Source organism: Fundulus heteroclitus, chromosome 11 (genome assembly GCF_011125445.2).
Source record: "Fundulus heteroclitus isolate FHET01 chromosome 11, MU-UCD_Fhet_4.1, whole genome shotgun sequence".
Lineage (NCBI taxonomy): Eukaryota > Metazoa > Chordata > Actinopteri > Cyprinodontiformes > Fundulidae > Fundulus > Fundulus heteroclitus.
In genome coordinates, this window is record NC_046371.1 from 15518243 (window position 1) to 15539077 (window position 20835).

The 20835-nt window shown below is 40.0% G+C and overlaps 1 protein-coding gene across 2 annotated transcripts in view; it reads right to left on the minus strand.

Moving 5' to 3' along the window:
- Positions 1–20835, minus strand: part of LOC105920574 (transcription factor COE1-A) — a 129361-nt gene that overhangs the window by 20656 nt on the left and 87870 nt on the right. For both annotated transcript variants that reach the window (XM_012856177.3, XM_012856176.3), the window contains exons 9-11: positions 20171–20304; positions 13239–13365; positions 2803–2891 (exon numbers count right to left, since the gene is read on the minus strand). In XM_012856177.3, coding sequence (XP_012711631.1) covers positions 2803–2891; positions 13239–13365; positions 20171–20304 — 350 coding nt within the window. The remainder of the gene's footprint in view (positions 1–2802; positions 2892–13238; positions 13366–20170; positions 20305–20835) is intronic.

The following is a 20835-nucleotide window of genomic DNA, read 5'->3' on the forward strand; positions in this document are numbered from 1 at the left end:
TATACCTCCACAGAACCTGGTACAGAACCCATCGGAAAAAAGAAAAAAGCCCCTCTAAAAGTAACACCAGGTCTGGCTCAAATTATAGTCATCATATATATCATTCCAGCACGGGTAAAACCTGATCCCTGATCGATTTCCGTATTTACAGCAGCATGGCTGTTCTCATTGCGGCTTTGCCTGGAAATATCTTGGGTTACATGATGGTCCTCAAAATAAAACCACGGGAGAAAAAAAAAAACATGACCTAGAAAGACAAAGTTTACGAACAGTGCTGCTTTAAATGAAAAAACTTCAAGTTTCAAAATGCAATATTAGGATTTATGTCCCCTTTTCTAATGACTATCTGCATGTCTCTCATTAGGGTGCAGACACCCCCCATGTTGTGTATGCGCTGCACAAGACATGCCCATACTCTCCGCGTGACTAATGACACTGGAGTTGATAAATTATGTTATCATTTGTATTAGCTGCAAAATTAAAGGGCTACTTTAATGTTTATTAAGAAATCTGGAGTCCATTTGACCCATAAAGGTTCAAAATCCAAAATACTTAAACATGTCAAACCTGAACAAGATGATACTGCTCTGAACAGAGATTCAGCTGTAGAATCAAGAAACCACTGATATAAGACCTGTCTCATAATATTTAATAGGCTAAAAATCGCAACAAGCAATACGTTATGCCATTAATTAATTCAGAAATTACTAGGAAACAAGCCTTTGGCTTTGGGACTCCAGCAAACCTCAGCGATACCCATTATCCACAAATGGAGAAAAAATGGACAGTGGTGAACCTTCCCAAGACTAGTCAGTCTATCAAAATTACTCCAGGAGTGCAGCAACAACTCATCCAAGAGACCACAAGACTGCTGACCATAAAGAGCACCATGGTATGCCTCATCAAGCCCAAACAAACATCTTGATGGTCCCCAAGACTTTTGGCACTCACAAGAAAGGGGACTTTGTGGAAAGTGTGCTGTAATGTCTAGCACATAATAATAATAATAATAATAATAATAATAATAATAATAATAATAGTTATTATTATTATTATTGTTAATAATATATAATAATAATATATAATATACCGTTATAAAGCGCTGTCAAAAAAGTGCTGAACAGCAGGTGATAAAATTTGTAAAACAAGGATTAAAACAATACAATTCATAAACAGGTAATGGCAGGTTAAAAACACAAAGGAAATACCAAAAATAAAACAATATAACAATATAACAGAGCATGCCTGACAAATGTCTAGAGGCAGATTGTTCCACAAAGATGGGGCACGGCAGGAAAAAGCACGCTCCCCTGCAGCATTCCTTGTAGCCTTAGGAACCCGTGCCCTGACATCGAAGATCACGCGGTAGAACGTACAGGTGTAAAAGGTCGGATAAATAAGAAGCATTTCAGAAAAATAACATTATTCCAGAAGTTGAATATGCTGGTAACGGTATGATAATCTATGTGTGCATGGATTCTTCAGGAACTGAATGAGTTCCTGTAATTTATCGAGCGATGGATAACGGTCTCTACCTGATGGAGGATGTCCGCCCTTCGCTTCGTGAAATCACGTCAGAATGAACTCCCATCGCTGTACTTTGGTTGAGTTGCAGTGGTATGACTTTAAATTATCCATTTAAAGAGACTAGAGAAAGAGAGAAGGGCCAAGATTTCTCGTACGGTGATGGGAACGATTTGCTGCCAGTTATCCCAGCCACAGTTTGTGGCTTGAAGGCGTTTATAGGCGCCTGGGACGGTTTTGGATTGATGTTGGGTCGCAGTTTTCTCTCAACAAGAGGCCAGTCAGGTAAACCAGCTGGAAAGTATGGCCACGTTTTCTTAAAGCGCTTACTCCGTGCACAGCTGACATGTACGTTTAGGGTTTTGGGATCTTGAGTTTTCATTTCACACCCCGAAGGAATGGTGATCCCTGATAAAAACCCACACTGGGGATATAAAAACTGTAAGAACATAGGGTTTACATTTCTCTAAAGGCAGAAAGGTTCATGGCATTGCTTCAGCAGACTGTCACACACTGTTTCGGTGTGTTTCTGTGTTAACACACGTTCCCACGATCACGATGCACACCACACGCAATTGCTAACACATGTGGACGGATGCAGGGTGTTGGCACGATTCTGTTGACATCACAACATCGACACATCATCACATCATGACCAGCGCCCATTCTTTCCTGATGTCACACCAAAGACAGCCTTCCCTGGACCGGCTCCAGTACCAAAAGGGGAATCACTTAGGAGCAGCTGTTTCAGGAGGCCGCCAAGAACCCACCCCCACCTCTCCCAAATGCACAAATTCAAATTTCAATCAGGTCACAGAGCCCGCATATAACAAAAGCTGCACTGCAAGGAGAATCTGGCTGCACGTACAGCTCAAGATGACAGAATTTGGTATGAAAGCACAGCTCACAGTTTGTTGTTAATTATTTGCATCTGGTGATCTTTTAAGCACTTTCTTTGATTTACAGCTGACGAACAAACAATCCGATATGACTCTCTGATCTGTTTTTACGAAGCTCACACACCGACAGTTCGTTGAGCGCTAAAAGCACAACCCACCAGAGATTTGAAAACACATATTTTGCTTAGAGAAACGTGAAAATATTTTTTTGCAAGCATTCTGTCCCTATATGTTTATCTCAGCAGGTTTGTTCTTTGAATGCCGAGCAACTTAGCACGGTTCTAACTGAGATTTCTTCCTATTTGTAGAGTCACACTTTTCTTCAGAAGTGTTTTTCTTCTTAACTTTGGAAAAAGATCAAGCTAAAAACTTCTGCTACCTTTGGAAGCCTCTCGGGGTCCCCAGGGTGCCGAGGGATAACCTTCTGAAGCCTCTGAAAACCGTAGTCGATGGTTGGTTCATTCAGTGCTGCAGAAAAGAGAGGAACAGAAAGAGGATGAGTAAAAAAAAACGTAATGGAGATGACAGTAAGCAGTGCACACTTAGCTCTGATATCATATTTCTTGTATGGGTAGAGCTGTAGGCTTTTCTGCGCTTGCTCCATAAGTTTGTAAATTGCACATGCATTTATTTAGTGCTTCCTCCTTTTAAATGATCAGTGGTATGAAGCTAAAGGCAAACATGTCTTAGCTTTCTAAAGTTTCTGATCTCCAAAACAACTTTACAGCCATGATTTTATATTATTAAGGCAAAGAAATGCATGTCTGAAATAGTCAACAACTAGCAGTAGAAGGGTATATCGTATTTCCTAAAAAGCCCAGAGGCAGCATATGTAAAGAACACAGCATGGAGCTTAAAATCTATCTGTGTAAAAAAGAGGATGTATGGATGCATATCATCTGATGGGCAGTGATCAGAGATGTCTTCAACGGTTGACAAAATCTGCCCAAAGGGGAATAAATACAATAAGTCACCACAGGCCTTTCTATGACTTCACATTTCAACATGGATAGCAGATTGGATTAAGATTGCATAAAAAAAAAAAAAATCTAGGGGTACACTTAGTTCATAGTGTTCTGCATTAACTTCGGATATACTCAGTTTTCAAAAATATTTTTGCTTTTCCCAACATGGCTTCCAGCTGCAACTGTAAAAACAGCACTGACCGTGGTTCTATAAATCAACAGAGTAGAGAAGGGCATTTAATAATGTAACTATAAATACTTTTTGTAAACCCTCAAGATCTTTTCCAAAAAAAAAAAAAAAACAACTAATAGCTCCAGCGCAGTCGCATCAAAAGTTCCCCATTCCCTCCGCTTGCCAGAATAAAAATATTTTCCATGAGCGGTCCGTCATTAGCCCTCTTTGTTGTGTCCAAAAGCTTCTGCTCTGTTTAACTGCCAAGGGCAATCCACTAATGTCGAGCAAATTTGAACCGATTCCACATATTTTATAATTTGGTGAATGCGACCGATCAACGAGCTAATGGGCGGACATTGCATCTCACCATCAACGTTCAGAGAGAAAAACATTTTTCATGCTGCAGACCCTGATTCTTGTGCGTTACACGTGGTTAATTAAATATGAACAAGAAATTTAGCTTGTTAAGCATCTTTCATCTGTCTGGTTTCTAAGCTTGCTTATCCTAGTTTCAAAATGTTACACGTTGCACCTTTAAAGCTGTGCTTCCTGGTATTCCGCAAACCTAATTAACACACAGAAACCCAACATCTGCAGCAGTCAGCAGGGGGGGGGGGGGGTTTCTGACTAGTGAGGAGAAAGAATCACTTCAAATTCTGTTTACGAGTTCCACACTTTTACCTGAAGGTGTTTGCATGTGTGGGCTACGTTGGAAAATGGTGAACCTTGCTTTGCATTTATGCATTTAAACAAGCTTATACAACCTTTTGGTTAGAGAAGTGGTCCGTATGTTTTCAGATCTGGATATGTGAATCATTCGCTGAGGAAAAAGACATCATTAAATGATCACTTTGATCTTTTGGTTGAAGCAGGAGGAGGTAGATTCTTGTAGATGGAACGGTTTCCTTTTTTCCCCTCAAGTGAGCAGGAAAGGTATCGAAAGAAATTGATCATAAGCATCATACAAGCGGAAAAAGTCAAAGATGTTGTTAAATCATTAAAATTTCTACTGACTTAGTCAGAAGCTGAAAAATTGCGAGAATTTAAGAAATGGACCAGTCAATGACAAACATTTTATATTATTAGAGAATACTTTTATAATGTCAAATTTGAAATAACGAGAATGGTGTTAAGTGTTTACCCAGCGGCATTCCTGATAAAAGAGATTTTATCTTTACATTTATAATTTTAAAGCTAATTATTGCAGATAGAATACGAAGAAAATAAAATTATCCAGAAATGAACAAACTGCGTACAATTAAAAACAAGAGCAAAAAATGAATACACTTTTGGAAAATGCAAAAAGCACCCAGATTTAGACCCCCTTCACATTGGATTAAGATCAATTTTTGGTCTGCTGCCAACTCACAGCCCAGCAATTTATCTATATGCTCAGTATCAAGGTGGCCATGCAACTCCTCAACCAGCAATGCAGTGTATAAATTAAATATTTTTTTTATGCTGCATGGTGAGATTTTATCGCAACTAGAAATGTGACAGGATGTTGAGCTGAACTGTCAAAGGTTATGGTAAATTGGGCAAATTCAAGAGCTGCAGGTAATGTTTGCTTGTGATGGACCAAAGTCTTGGCATGAGGCCACTCCTCCATCAAATTCCCAAAAGACCAAGTCATACCTGAGCACTTGTACTAACAAACTCCTCAATGCTGCACCAAGTTCCCAGTTATGTTTCGTCGAACAAACATCCCCACGGACGTTAAGTTACATGAATAGATGTGCAAAGCTGGCATATAAATATATATATATATATATATATATATATATATATATATATATATATATATATATATATGCTAAGAAGGTTAAAGCTAATAGTGTCAAAAAACATCTGTACGATAATGGCACCACGGGTAAAATCAGAAGAGGTTTTAAAGAACACTTAGGGCTCCTTTAATGTTCCAATTACCCTCTTCCAAAGTCTTTACCCAATCAATACGTCAATCAAGAGGAGCTCTGAAAGCTCTGTCCGTCAAGATAATCTTCAAAGGCTTTATGGGTGTCAGGAGTATTTCTGCAATTTTCAGTTTATTGATAGATGCTGAGCTTGTGTCATCACCACATTGTTGAACCCTGAGAGTTCAGCAATGAGAGAGGTGGAGGTGGAAAGTTAAACCGGATTAATATATGGACGTGTGGGAAGCAAAGGGGTGTGTCTGTGTGCATGGAGTCCAAGAGTGCAGCTGCAGTGGTGATGTTTGGTACTTTCCAAAGCCAGCATTGATAAATTACTTGCAGATGAATGTCCTTTTTGCTGTTGTGCAACTTCTTTTAGCATGTGCTTTTTAGATATATGTCTGTGTTACCATCACATCACACCCAAGTCTCTGGTTTCTGTTACGTCCTAAACCGCCTTATTTGTTCGCAAACACCACTTTATAAATCACAAGCTCTAAATAGTCCAGATGTTGAACCGTCATGGGCAGCATTTCCATGTACTTTAAGGAAGCCCTTTGGGCACGTTTTACGATTCATATGTGGTAATTACATGGACATGAATAAATAGTCAAAAGAGGTGGGTCAGAGTAGACAGAAAAAAAAAGATTGACACAAGGGAGCAGTTAGAACAGAAATGTATCGATTTAACCACGAGCAATGACCTTTTAATTTAATCTTGACAAAATGTTTTCCAAAATAAAGACCCATATTCCTTCTGTAATAGGTGGATTACACTATTAAGATTCTGAGTGATATATCCAAGCAACAACAACAAGCAAAGCGCAAATATTGTCAGTGATTCTGCTCTTCTTTTGGTTTTCTACAGTTAAACTTGGATCTATTTCACCTTTCTGACATTTTGTCACCTCAAACATTGTATTTTCTTTAATTGTGTTGTGGGTTTCTTATTGTCTTTTGCACTTGAAGGCCACGACAGGAATGACAGTGGACTTATTTAGAAGATATCCCAAAACTGTTCTATTGCACTGGCTTTTGCTTGTTTTATACATAAACATCTAAATTTGTTTTGTTTTTATTAAAAGACTAATGTGTTTTTTTTTTTTTTTTTACACAGAGAAAGACTTAAAAGAAGCAATGAGAATGTCAGAAGAAGGGTGTGGGAAGGAGTAAAGAGGAAGAACTTTGGTAAACAGACAAAAAACAAAAAAAAAAAGACTGAAAACGAGCACTCAGTCATGGTTGAGGAAAAACAAAAAAGTTAGAAAAACAGCTGCCTAACAGTCGGCGGGATATCAACTGTCAGAATCAACTGCCAGTGTCAGATCCCCTCTCTGAGCATCTCTGGAGACGCTTAACCGATGCCAGCGCTAATACGGCACACACAAACACGCACAGACAAAGAGACAAGCACATATATCACAACACAGCACAGATTAGTTTTAATGATTTAGGCCTAAAGTTTCTCTGACTGGCTCATTAATAATGGAACAATGTTTCCTTAAGAACAAAATGATGTGTGAAAATTTGCCTGAATGGATTTACAATGCCTTCATTGCAAAAAGGGGAACTAAAAGTAAGTAAAATCTTCTTGAAATTAGTGTATTTGTCCTTAATTTGAGCAGGTAGATAAGATTATCTCTCAATGGAATGAGTATTGTGACCCATAAAATAAGATGATTAGATTTACTGCACTTGAAATAAGATGATGACATGAGTTGTTTTAAGGGCAAACATCTTATTCCATTGGCAGATGATGTTATTTACTTGCTCAAATGAAGGACAAATTCACCCATTCCAAGACAATTTGGCTTACTTTTAGTTCTCCTTTTTCCAGTGTTGCAAAAGAGTTGATAACTACTTCACTTTCCCACGAACCTTAAAGTATTTTAGTAAAGATTTGATGTGATAGTCCCACTATCACATATCCACTATCACAAAGATGCAAATGATTGTGAAGTGGAAGGGAAAGGACACATGGTTTATGCATTTTTTGCCAAATTAAAATCTAAACAGTATAGAGTGCCTTTGCATCATCCCCCTTTTACTCTGTTTACACCATACACCTGTGTGTTATTTAATTCACTTGTTCTGTGAAGGTCTCAGAGCTATTGATGCTAGAGAGCATTAAAGAACACACTGCATGATGAACACCAAGGAGCACAGCAGACAGGTTACTGAGAAAGTTGGGGAGAAGTCTAAAGCAGAATTAGGTCATAAAACAATATTCCAATTTGAACATCTCATGGATCTCATGGCTCACTGTTTAATCCGTTATCTGGAAACCAGATAACAGCTCCAAGCCGACCATAAAGAGCAAGTAGAGCGTTAGTCAGCGGCCAGGAGGCCGATGGTTGCTGTGGAGGAGCTGCAGAGATCTACAGGTCAGGTGGGAGAAACTGCTGGCAGGTCAACAATTATTTGTGCATTTCACAACTCCAGCCTTCATGGAAGAGAGGAAGAAATTGTGATTTGCCACAGGCCACGTAGGAGACACAACAAACGTGTATGAAGGTGCTCTGGTTAGATCAGAGCAATATTGCACATTTTGGCCCATATATCCAAAATGCTATGTGCGGTGGGACGCTAACATTGTACGTCACCCTAAATACCTGGAGATGGCAGCGTCATGCTGACAACGAATGCACAGAACACTCTTCAGAGTTTTATTTGTAAAAAAACCCAAAACATAGTCATTTTGTCAAACTTAATAAAACACCCTATGTGTGCTCGTCCACAGCATGTAAATGACATGGTATGTATACTACTGCAAAGCGCTAACAATGCAGGCTTATGGCCAGATTTCCCCTCTGTACAAAAACAGAATCAGCATCAGAGGGAGCAGAAGTTGTCTAGTTCATTAGGCATCAGATTTAAAAAGCGCTTGTAAATTCATGCTCCCCATTAAAACTCTGACCCACATGCCCTAAACACTTATTGTGTGCCCCCCCCCCCCCTCAATTTTAAAGGGCAGTGCTTATTTTCCAGATTAGAACAAATGAAAAGCAGATGTTTTTTTGGAGTAAAATTTATTGTTTTGCTTAGCAAGAACAACTCCAGCAGAACACATAAAATCAACCATAAATATGTTGCCGTGGCGCACGGTTCACAAAAACACAACACAAACACTTCATCCGAGCAAATGACACGGAGACCCGAACCTGTCTCCTCTCACAAATTCTGCCTCCCTGCCGCTCCCCTGAAACCATCGCAGCACGAATCCCTCCAACTCTGCTCTACCTCCCCCATCACCCCTGTCTTCTGCTTCATCTCCTCCCTGCTCCGCCTCCTCCTTCTTAACTACACCTTCTGCCACTTTCACCCATCCGTCCGCTCACCCATCACTCCTCCACCTCTTCCTCCTTCAGCCTTGTTCTTTCCCTCAGAGTCCAGAGCCGCCATCAGATCAATACTCATAGAAGTTTCATGAGGACAGACCATCCAGTGCTGCTCCACCGTGAAATGTGAACAGAGGAGGGAGAGAAAATACAGAAAAGAAGGGGGGGAAATAGAGAAGAGAAGTGATATCTGGATTATTTTGTGATCAGCTTATGTACAGTTGTGTTTTTCTCATCACCTTTCGGGAGTAATGAAACCAAGGAATCCACAGATGAAGAAGAAAAAAAAGGGAGGGAAAAGGCAAAAGGTTGAAGCTGGGTGGGTGAAAGCACAAAGAGGGCTGATGTTAAAAGAGCAGAAGGAGGAGGAGGAGGAGGAGGAGGAAACGAAGAGGAGGTGTGGTGATATCGATTCTCTGGCCAGCCAGCAGTTCAATACCACTGAATTATTGCTTCATTCTTCCCCTTATGAGATGAGATCTCTTTCTCCTGAGCTTCGCCGTCTCTGCGCGGCTGTTCATGTGTGTATCTGCATGTGTGTATCACTATACTGTATGTGTGATCCACTTATGAGGGAATCGATACTATACAATCTGGTTTTAAAAGTCCATCTGTCTTTCTGGCGCTGTATCTCTTTTACTACACTTGAGCGTCTTATTGTCTCCCTTTGAGACTGCAAGAGTGAGGTTCGAATGTTTGAAGAAGACAACGACGGTCAGATTTCTCCCAAATTCTGAGATACTTTACTGAAAGTTTCCTGGCCAGGCTCTGGCTTTAGGCTCCCCATCTCAGCTCTACTTCCTTGATGGTGTGTTGATGTCGGCATGTGAGTGTTAGCTTTTATTGATTGTCACTTTGCAGCGTTGAGTGTCTTCACAGCAGTGTGTGATGTTGAGAATGTTAATTTTTCCCATCAGGCGGGTGAAGCGGCCGTACGGCACCAGATCCCCGTGTGTGTGTGTGTGTGTGTGTGTGTTTGTGTGGATTGTTTAAATGTGGTAGACCATCTGTTAACCAGACTACTCACCTTCTCTCGCGCATATCAGTCTGATTTACAATTACTTTCAACTCCTGCCCCTGTTTGAAAGTCTGTGTGGTAAGTTGTGTAAGACATGACCCCGCTAGTGTGGCGCTCAGTGTTGCTTTCCACATGTGTGTGTGTGTGTGTGTGTGTGTGTGTGTGCCCATAAGCGTGTTAAATGGCGCAGCCCTCACACCCAGAGGCAACCACAGCAAAAGGACGGGAAAACCACAAGCAGCCAATCAGCTTTCACTGCCGGGACCTTCCAGAGACGAGTCAGCCTCGAGGCAGGGTCATGCAACCGCGGTAACGGATTGTGTTTCCTGGGTCACATGTTGAAGCGATCAGCCAATCGCCAGGTCACCGGGGGTCAACCTCGTCCAATAGGAAAGTGAGTTGGATGCCAGACGGACCAATTACCTGCTGGCTAGCCCCAGGGTCAGTCTAAAAAAATGTTTTAGAGGAATAACATTAAAGCAGTCACACATGCAGGTTTTGAGAAAGCACCGTTTGAAACCAACTTACACTGCCAGCAAAACGAAAACCACAGGATCATCGAGCTAAAACATTATTCTGGTCTGGTTCTGATCTGCACCTGGAGTAACTGATGTTATTCAGGATCTACAAACGGCCGTTGATGTGCAGCACCCTCCACATATATTGGCACCCTTGGTAAAAGCATTGGAATAAATGGCTGTTTTGGAGACCTGGTCACCTCAAGATGCCACTCAAGGGCTCTTACTCTCCTTTCCACCCCCCCACTCTCTTGTGCTAAGGTACAATTGGACTCTCATTCAGCCTTGGTTGTTCTGGATTGTATAAACATTTTATTTATAGCTCCAAAGGTAAATTTAGGAGAATTTAGGTCATTCTTAGTGATTTCCTGACTTATGAAGATAAAGAAACAATTTCTTGCTTGAATAGTATGTCATATTATCTTTCCCATCTTGGCAAAGAGAAATGAGCCTATATGTCTCACAGGTATAACCCAGAGAAACATAAAGTCATGTATTAAGATTAGATAAGATTAAGATTTTCATTTTGTTCAACCATAAACTTTGTTTCTTTTAGTAAATGTAAAACAATGTAAAAGGAGCATCTGTTTTGGAATAAACAATCCTTTTTTTAATCTAACTACTGTTTAAAAAGCAGTAAAGAAATTAAACCTTAATATTACTGCTGATCAGCATTTTGCATGTTTCTCCTGTAAAGCCATAGAGGGTCCTCTTTCTGTAAATGTGCCATTTATGCAAACTTGTATTTATACAATTTTATCAAATTTTTTTAGAATCATCATTATAATTAGCACAATAATTGTCAGTGTCTCAAGCGTATCCAGTCATGGTCAAATTTTAAAATAAACCATGAAGACATTTCCAGACACTTGACTGAATGATAGCATTGGCAAGAACTGAAGGAGATGTACAGTCCAAGAAATAAAACAGCAAAAAAGAAAATAATACATTTTGTGGAAAACAGCTTTAAAAACTGTATCTTGATATAAGACATAGTCCTAAGCAACAATGGTTCAAGTCCAAGAAAATTTTTTAAGAGGGGCTGCACAATGTTTCAAACTGTCATTGCGACATCAATATGTGCAATACAGCAATCCCAAAGGACTCAATTAAATATTTCACTGCAATATTGCATTCAATATTTGGCCATCTATAATAATTTATGTACCATGCATTAATATTCTGTATGCAACTACTATATTTGGACAGTTAAATGGACTTCCATTGCCTTCAATGCCCAAACCTGATATAGGGTTTCAGTGGCTGAAATGTTAGGAAGCTTACAGATTTGGTGTGGGTGTTGTGATGATGGGAAAAAACGAAGAACAAACAAAACAAAAACAAGCAGAAGGTGAAAAAAAAATCGGGGTATATCACAAACCAGATTATCAATGAAATTTTAATAATTCTCAATGGATGTTGCAGATCCTTACTTACATTGTTCATTTGACTAAAATTAGTCAAATGATTAAAAATATTGACCTTATGACTAAAGTCTGACGTCTCAAGTGTAACGGGTCTCTCATGCTTAGCTTTGCTTGTTATATTTTCCACATAACATGTTGTTATACACATGTTCACGAGATGCTTCTGGGTTGATTTCTATAACAATTGATTTACTTATTTTAGGTAGATCAATTCAAGTAGGTGGGGTGCTGGTGTGTTGTTTTGCTGCTTATGCTGCATTCACGCAGCAGACTGTTGCGCAGTGCAGCTCGATGGGGTCGCTCATTTTGCGTTCTGGTAGTTCTGCGGTACTGCCAGCAGATGGCACAACAACGTTTATGTCTGCTGATCACACTTGCTGCAAAATGTCTTTTCAGGCTAAAAAAATACTAATTAAACACTATCAGGATGAATGCTTGCTGAATATGTATTTATTCAAAGATGAATATATGGCTTTTTGTGGTTATAGTACATCACTAGGCCCCTTTACAAAAGCATAAAATCGGAAATTGGCCCCAGAGTTCTGATCAGGGCATCTATAAATCAACGGTAAAGAATAAACAATGAAAATATCAAAGTCAGGAACATAGTTTGAAAAGACACATTATTACTGCCAAATTTTACATGATAAGCCAAAGGTCAACTTATTGTGGAACTAATGCCATCACTAGCCAGCACGTCATCCTTATTGATCAGGTTTAAATCGTTATGTTCAGCTAATAGATGGAGTCCTTTAAATTTCCACTGCCTCTAAGTGTTTATACAGCAGCAAATATTTCCTCTCACAGCCCCTGCCGACGTCATCATTATGGTGTGTTGGAGCCATATTGAGCAGTGGATCAATAGCAGACATAACATCATCTCCATCCATTGCCACATATATGTGGAACTCCCCCCCCCCCCCTCCCAACATACACACACCCATGCTTTCTTCCGTTCTTCAACTCTTTCCTCCTATTTACCCAGTTTAGCAGGAAAACACTCATTCACAGTGAACAATCCTCTCAGAAGTCACACACTGTTTCATCATTGTGTGCAGTATGTTGACGTTTAACATGTATGTGTGTGTGTTTGTGTGTGTGTGTGTGTGTGTGTGTGCGTTAGTAAACTGGGTGTTCTGGATGATTTCACTAATAGTTTCAGTATGCGGGCCTATAAAGAGCAGACTGTTTAATTGTAGCTGGTTTTTTAACGAGCCTCTGATTATGGCAACATTCTAACGAGTGTGGGTCGTTAATGTTGACTAATCTGCAGTCATTAGTTCAACACTGTCTGGCCTGAGAGTGAACTGTAACTCAGAGATGCTATTCAGACACACACACATACACACACACATGCAGGCAGTTTCTCAAACACAAAGGCAATTACATGTTTTCAAAAACCAAACAATGTTCAGCCAGCAGCTTGTACACAAGTATTTGTGCTTGTTTCTTTGGACTTACCTGTGTATATGAACCTTCCTGGTGTGCCTTTGCAGAACTGTTTGGACTTGTAAGACAGAGTGACCTCTACGACCCCAGGGATGTGTCTGGGAGGTGTCTGCACCCGAATGGCATGTGGCGTGATCAGCTGTGGGACAAATTGAAACAACATAATGTTTATATTGAGACAATGCATCTCAGGTTTTAAGTTTTGATTGTATGAGTCGAGGATGACTGGAATTGACAAAAGAACATGTGGTGAAATACTTGTGCTGCTTTTCCGGTTGTGTTACCACAATGTTACCACCATGCAGGGGCAGTGCTAGCCATTTGGGTGCCTTAAGCGCAAAGGCTTTGTAGTGCCCCCCAACCGCACACACATGTAAAGGGAACAATAATACAGTATTTATCAATGTGTTTCTTGTGATTACCAAGATAACTTCTGAACTTTAATGTTCTGAACATAATTGCTATAAGAGGAGGAATAAAAATCTTGGTGAAACCCTAAACTAATTGTTGCAACAACACTTTTGTCAGTTAATTTTAGTTTATTTAAAATTTTATTCTTAATTTAACCCTCAGGATAAAGTATCTATTAGGGATGCAATCAAATAAACAACTAATGTTTAATTGTCGATTGTTGGTTAATTTGATTAAAGCATGTTTCATCTAATTAAAGCTACAGTTGGTAATCCTGTTCAGAAACACTTTTTGTTATACTGGGTAAAATTGTCATTCCACCCTAAAACTAGTTAATATATTATGTTTTCACAAAAAGGAGGTTAAATAATCATTCTCTGTGGGAGCCTCAGGCCTGTAAAAATGAACCAATCTTTGCCATTCGGTCAAAGGACAGGAATATTTCATAGTTTCATTCCTGCTCTCACCCCCAACTCCCCCCATCCCTCAATCGCCTTATCTATTGGCTTTCCCACATGCCATTATTCCGATGCACTCACGTAACACCAGTGTTTCCGCTTTCTGGATGCGTATGTGCAATTGTAGGGTTTATGTATACATTAGCTTAGTGGCTAGGTTAGTAGTTAGCTTAGTGGTTTGCCGTTCATTGTAGCTCTGAGAGTCACAAGAAGCGAACTGCGTTCATGTTTATGAGAAGAAAAGGAAGGCTTCAGTAGAAAGATATAAGACCAGAGTAGATTTAGATTAGATTTTTTCATGCGATCCCCCTGAAGAGCGGAAGAGCGAGGTAAGACAGTCTTGCGCATACGCAGTTATTCAAAAAGGGACTTTTGGGTGAAAAATTGCCGACTCTAGCTTTAACTGATCCACTCACGCGTTCTTTTAGTGTTGCAGTATTGCCGCCATCCAGAAGAGGGCGCTGTCGCTCAATCTAAAGTGGAGCAGCACTGTAGTAGTAAGTGACAAAAGTAATGGCGGATGCAACATGAAGGAGTCCAAACAGAATCTGGTGTGGGGTTACTTTTGCACTGTTTAATGAGGATGGAAAATTATCTTAATGCGGTTCTGTATTTGAATATAAACACTCAACAAGTTCTTTGATACAGCTCCCATTCGTCTGGGCTGCCTGGCGGAGCAGCGTCAGTTTCTCAACCAAGCCTCACTGAATGCTCAGAAGGCAAAGATGTGATGACAGCAAAGCAGAGGGGATGACGCAAAAAATGTAACATGATACAAAAAGACATGACAGCTGATGTTGAGGGCTTTCATGGGAATTATTAGTGTTTCATATGTTTTATTCTCATGACCGTATTAGTTTCTATTGTTTTGTTACATTTTATAACTATGTCCAAGTTAGATAATGTATCCATCCATGATCCATCCACCCTACAATGTGCATTATTTAGATTTTTATCTATAAAAATAATATAATATTTATACACATATTTTATACAACAATGTATTTTATTTCCGCAAAGTACATAACACCCAGTTCTGCACACCTTACCTCTCACTCTTTACGCTGTATATATTTTTGATAATTGATATTTCAGTGTTTGGAGATGGCTTTAATCTTGTTGTACATGTGTACAATGAATAAATGCATTCTGCTTCTGGGAAAACCACAGATTTTATTTATTCAGTCAAATTTAATACATTTGGCACAATAAACTGTTAAAATATAATGATGTGCCTCTTTTAAAATGTAGCATATTGTAAAAATAAATAGCCCTTCATGTTATGGAAAGACCCACTTAATAGAAGAGAAAACTCTTTTTTTTTTCAAGACAATGGCCATTTATGAATTAATCATTAGTAAATCATCTATAGATTAACTTATTAATTTATAAATTGCATCCCTAGCACCTGTCTGTTTGTCCGTCGATCTTTGCGATTCCTATTGGGAACATTAACAGACAACACATTTTAAGAGGAATTAAAACAAGGACACAAGTAAAGTACAATGAATGAAAAGTGACACTGGGGAGTGTGATACAGAACTAGAAGTCACCCTAAAATTAGCTGTTAGAAAAATACTTATTACTTGTGCTGTTTTCACATGTTCTATTTGCTTGATGCAAAAATCCCCAAAACATCTAAAAGTCTGTCTTTACAGAGGGAACCGATCCAGATGATCATGGCAAGTTTTTGTTGCTTTTGCACTTATAATTTTTCCAGTTTTTCATCTGCGCAAAGAAGTTTAGTCTTGCTTCAGTAGTGAATATCTCCACCTGAACTGATGCTTGGCTGCGTCATTTTTATCTACAATAGTAAAATAAACCCCATAGGTTCTATAGAGTCCTTCTGTTACTCTCCCTGTCAGCCGCTATACTGAGGGGCAGTGCCGCCCACAGCTGCTCTGATTAGGAGAGACAGAAGACAGGACAGAGTGGAGCTGTTTTTCATTTGCTCAAAGAGCTTTAGTGTCATCTCATAACTGCATGTGAAATAGTGCTTTACTGCGTTTTGTAAAACTTCCAAAGGTTCTTTGTGTTTCTCTCCCTATCAGCTGCTACTGAGGGCCTTCCACTGAGTAGGAGAGGTGAACAGGAGGTGGGACAGAGAGGAGCTGTCTCGCTGACTTTTTAAGAAACTGGAGAAACCCCTGAAACAGAAAACTACACAGGTTTCAAACTACGGCGCAGACAAGATCCAAAAAGTATGGATGAGTGTTAATCGTGCACGAAAGAAATGAACGTCCGTTTTTCATTCATCAGCTCATGACTTTGTTTGGTGCTCCCCTGAGCACCTGATGCCCTACGCGTGGTGCGTGTGGGCGGAGCTCCGGCCCTGCCACCATGGTTATCAGAGCTTCACTGGGATGTTTCCAAACTCCTAAATGTCCCGGTTTATATCCATCATCAGTTTCAGCCTTGCCGTAACGCAAGGAAACACCATCAGTGTTTCAATAGCTTAAAGGCAGCATTAGTAGAGGCACTTATAAAGTCCTTCCAAAATCTCTCCTCATCTTTGATTAATTTGATGCCAACACTTTCCTTTTGATGGAGTAAAAAAGATGTCTTGCATTTAAACTGCAGCCTGAATAACTCGGCTTCCCTCAGTCTCTAAGCAACCTCCCTAGTTGTGCAATTTGAAGGTGCGAACCTTTCTACCCATCTGTGAGCTCTATTTTGCAAGGCGCCAGGTGCATACTGATCTCTGAGTAATGGGAAGGATCATGGCTTTGTGTTTACTCTTGTAGAGATTGTGAATTGTTTGAGCAGCTTTGTGAAATGCTTAAGGCTGCAGCCAGAGCAGCGGCAGGACAGGATGTCTCTCTGTGCTTTGCTTCCAAGACCATTAGAATAAATTGCCCGGGGCCACTGCTAGCCTAGTTTAAGGGTGAAAACGTCATAGCCTTAGCATGTTTGGCCCGTCCTGCTTCAAAATCTCTGATGACAAGTGCATGGGTCACAAATCATTTACGTCTACTAGCAGGCTCCTACACCAAGGTGCCAAGACCCTGATATTCTGCCACCACAACAACGGACCTCCACAATCTTAATCTGGAGGTTTTGTGCATGAGTTAGACTAAAACAGACTGAAACTAGTCGGGGACTCTGTTGTTCCATCACACCTAACAATAATTTTATGATGTGCATCAAAAGACTTCTTCAAGACCCTGCAGAGAACCATCCTTGTGCTGGCTAATTAATTAGGTGTAAAGGGGGGCTTATTGTTTTAAAACAATGGTTTAACAATGTAAAAAAAAAAAGCGACAAACTGCAAAACAAAGTAGCTAGATTAAAGATACTATAGAGAACAAAAGAAGCTCAAGTTTATAGACATTTGCAAGAAAATAGTGCAGGGGTGTACTTAAGCGCCAGTGTCCTACAGGATTTAGATGTGTCCTTCTCCAGCAGGCCATACTCAAATGGGCAAAGCACCTGCCAAGACCTACAAATGACCCATTCATTTCATTCAGGTTTGCTCTAGCAGAGTTACATCTACAACATGCAGGACATTGGCCCTGGAGGACAGAGTTTGGACACCACTGAAATAGCTATATGGCACATCACAGATGCTTTAAACAGCTCTCATTACGGTTTATTTCTGTGCAAAAGGGCAAATACTATAGTGTTTGTTCTAGTGCTTTTTAGTGGAAAATGTATTGTTTCTTTACTTTATGCATGCTGCAATTATGCATCCATCCATTGAATGGAGTCAAATCCATTCAATGGAATACAATTTTTTTTAAATGTCCGATCAACCCTTTTTTTTCCCAGCACCACAGGTTAGTTACGCATCTGTGCATAGTTACTGAAAACCCAACCGATGAGCAAACGGCATTAGACAGGTGAAAGGTGAAACACTAACCCCGCTGGTCTCATTTGGTCCAATAGAACAGCTTCAGGGCACCGTTCATGGAGTGGAAAACCATTCTTTCACGAGGGTTTCACCCCTTCTGTGTTTGTGTGTCAGTGGTTGAGAGGGATTTCAAAAACTTGTTTTATACATTTTTGGTAATAAACTGAACCGAGGCCACCCCTGAGCCTGCACAAGGAACACTTAAGAGTAAGAGCATTTAGCTGTTTTGCAATAACACCACCAAAAGGCCTGCAGGCAGCCAGGTTTCCATCATACTAAATTCTTTGTGCACACTAAAAAAAAAACTAACTTAAAAAATAAGCAAGAGTAAAAGTTATTCCAGTTTCTGGACAAGAGAACAAGACAAAAAAAAAAAAGAATGACGAAATGCAGCAACAGGATAGCAGTTAGAAAGATTAAAAATTACACTGGCAAAGTCTCTTGACTGCATTTGTGTAATGAGCAGCAATTAGAAAAAGGCAGACTAACCAGAGGTCTACAAAGTGTGGCCGGTGGGCCGTTTGTGGCCCTTTGGCATGATTTTGTTGAGTCCCCAGAGTTAATTTAAGAATGGTATAAATTTGTATCTGCCAGCAGAGGGTAGAAACAGATGTTAAATTTTTCGTAATTATTTTAGACTGAGAATTTATTGACAAAAATACAATACGAAAAGCTTTAGGCACAACATAAAGTATTTCTCTTTTATCAACCATGCCTTTCATAGTATATAGGGGCACAAACATACTCAGAAGGAGCCTTGGAGGGACCCATTAATTATCCCACAAGGATACCTGAAACTGAACACCGCAGAAACGGTTTTGGTTTGCTGGCCTTAGCGCGGAAGAGCGGTGTGAATGTGGCTGAGAATATGTTTTGTCTATGTGTGTGTGTGTGTGTGTGTGTGTGTGTGTGTGTGTGTGTTTGTGTTAAATTTGAGTCAATACAAGCAATATAGACAAAACACATGACATCTTATGAAAAAAATTGGCAACCATGGGCGGGGAATAGACAGAACAGTTGGGATTAAGTAAAAAAAATAAAATAAAAATGCAATAAATCTCCAAATGTCTGTCAATTTTATGGCTTTCTCACAATAAAGGAAAAGTCTGAAACCTTTTATATGTTTCAGATCTGTAATGATTTACTGACCTCTGTCTTCTACGAGAATCCCAGCTACTTTTTGTCAATTTCATTAAAATTCTTGACATTCAATCCCTTTTGAATTAAGTCTTTGCAGGTTTAATTTCAAACTAATCTGAGCTGTAGTAGCCTGAGAGTACTTTGAAACTTGATGACTTTGGGCCATGTGACAAAGGTTTGGACATCACTGCTCTGAAATATTTCTAAGGGATCAGAGATCAGAAAAAAAAAAGGGATCAGAAAAAAAAATCTTGCGAAATCCCAAACTCGGTGAGAAATCCACAGGTACGGGACAGAGATGCAGATGAATAAAAACTGGCAAATGTGCAATCATGTCCCGCGCACTGATGTAGCCCAACTGTGTTTTCCCCGCCTCAGAATCAATAACCAGCTTGAGTGCCAATGAAACATTTGGCTGGCAAAGAATCCCTCTGAATACCGCCTGAGGAACGCTCAGAGAGCTGAGTCAGTTTGAACTGAGACTCTGTACACATGTTAGTGTGTGTAAGTGCAGCTCTCAACACTGTAAACAAACCCCTCAGCCCCTTAATAGACACACGCATATGCACGCACGCACGCACATACGCTCGCACACAACCATACAGAGACACTGTTGTTGTTGGATGGCAGCCACGGTCACTCGGCACACACCGTGAGTGGAGTCAGAAGACAAATAAACATTTTGTAGAGGAGTGGGGAAAACTGTGATAGTGAGCTCTGTGTGTGTGTGTGTGTGTGTGTGTGTGTGTGTGTGTGTGTGTGTGTGTGTGAGTATTCAGCCGATGGCTATCAACATGTGCTGATTTGATCAGTGCTCTGAAATAAGGAGGGAGGGAGAGTGTGGGTGAGGAAGGTAGAGAGGGGCGGTGGTCTCTGGTTGGTGGGGACTCATTAGGGAGGTAAACATCATTTAGAGAAACATTAACACACACACACACACACACACACTCCAGATCACACACAGTTAAGAGCCAGACCATGGAGAAAAGTATGTTTTCACGTTAAATTACTTCCAACAGTCCGATGGAGCTGGAGCTCACAGCTAAAAGAGTTGAAACAACGCGGAGACGGATCGATGGACTGACCTCGCTCCAAACCAGCATGGTACCGAAGATGACTTGGAGGCCGTCAAAGAAGTTGTCTCCTATGATGATGACTGTAGCGCCCCCTGTAGTCCACCCCTCACTGGGACTGATGGCTTTAATGCAGGGAGTTGCTCCTGGAGGGAAAACAGAAAGGGGAACAAAAACAATGACACGTTGATTCTGAAAAAAAAAAAAAAATTGTAAACAGAGCCAAAATGTTTCCCTTTAAAACATAGAATTTAGCTCCATTAGTCATTGTTGCTGATCAAATCTTTGTTTAATTTAAACAAGCAATCACTTTCTAGGCGTGGGACAGAAATCTGGCTTAAAGGTCTTTCATTATCACTGGTTCTGGTTGAACTAAAGTTCTGGTTGAACTAATTATCCCAACATAACACGTACAGAACACAATGCGAACGCAACCAAATAAGAGACAGAAACTTTTTAAATGGTATTTAATTTGTGCAATGTTAGATAAAGAGGGGATACATTTGAAATTTAAATGTGGGCTTAAACATCTTGATTAAAACACATCGCTCTCCACAAGTAATTAAACTATTGCTTAGAATGTGCAAAAATGCCTTAAAATGCTGTAACACAGCCTCGCACACAAGAAACCCATCCAACACTTTTTTTTGGGTAAATCTATTTAATGGCAGATTCAG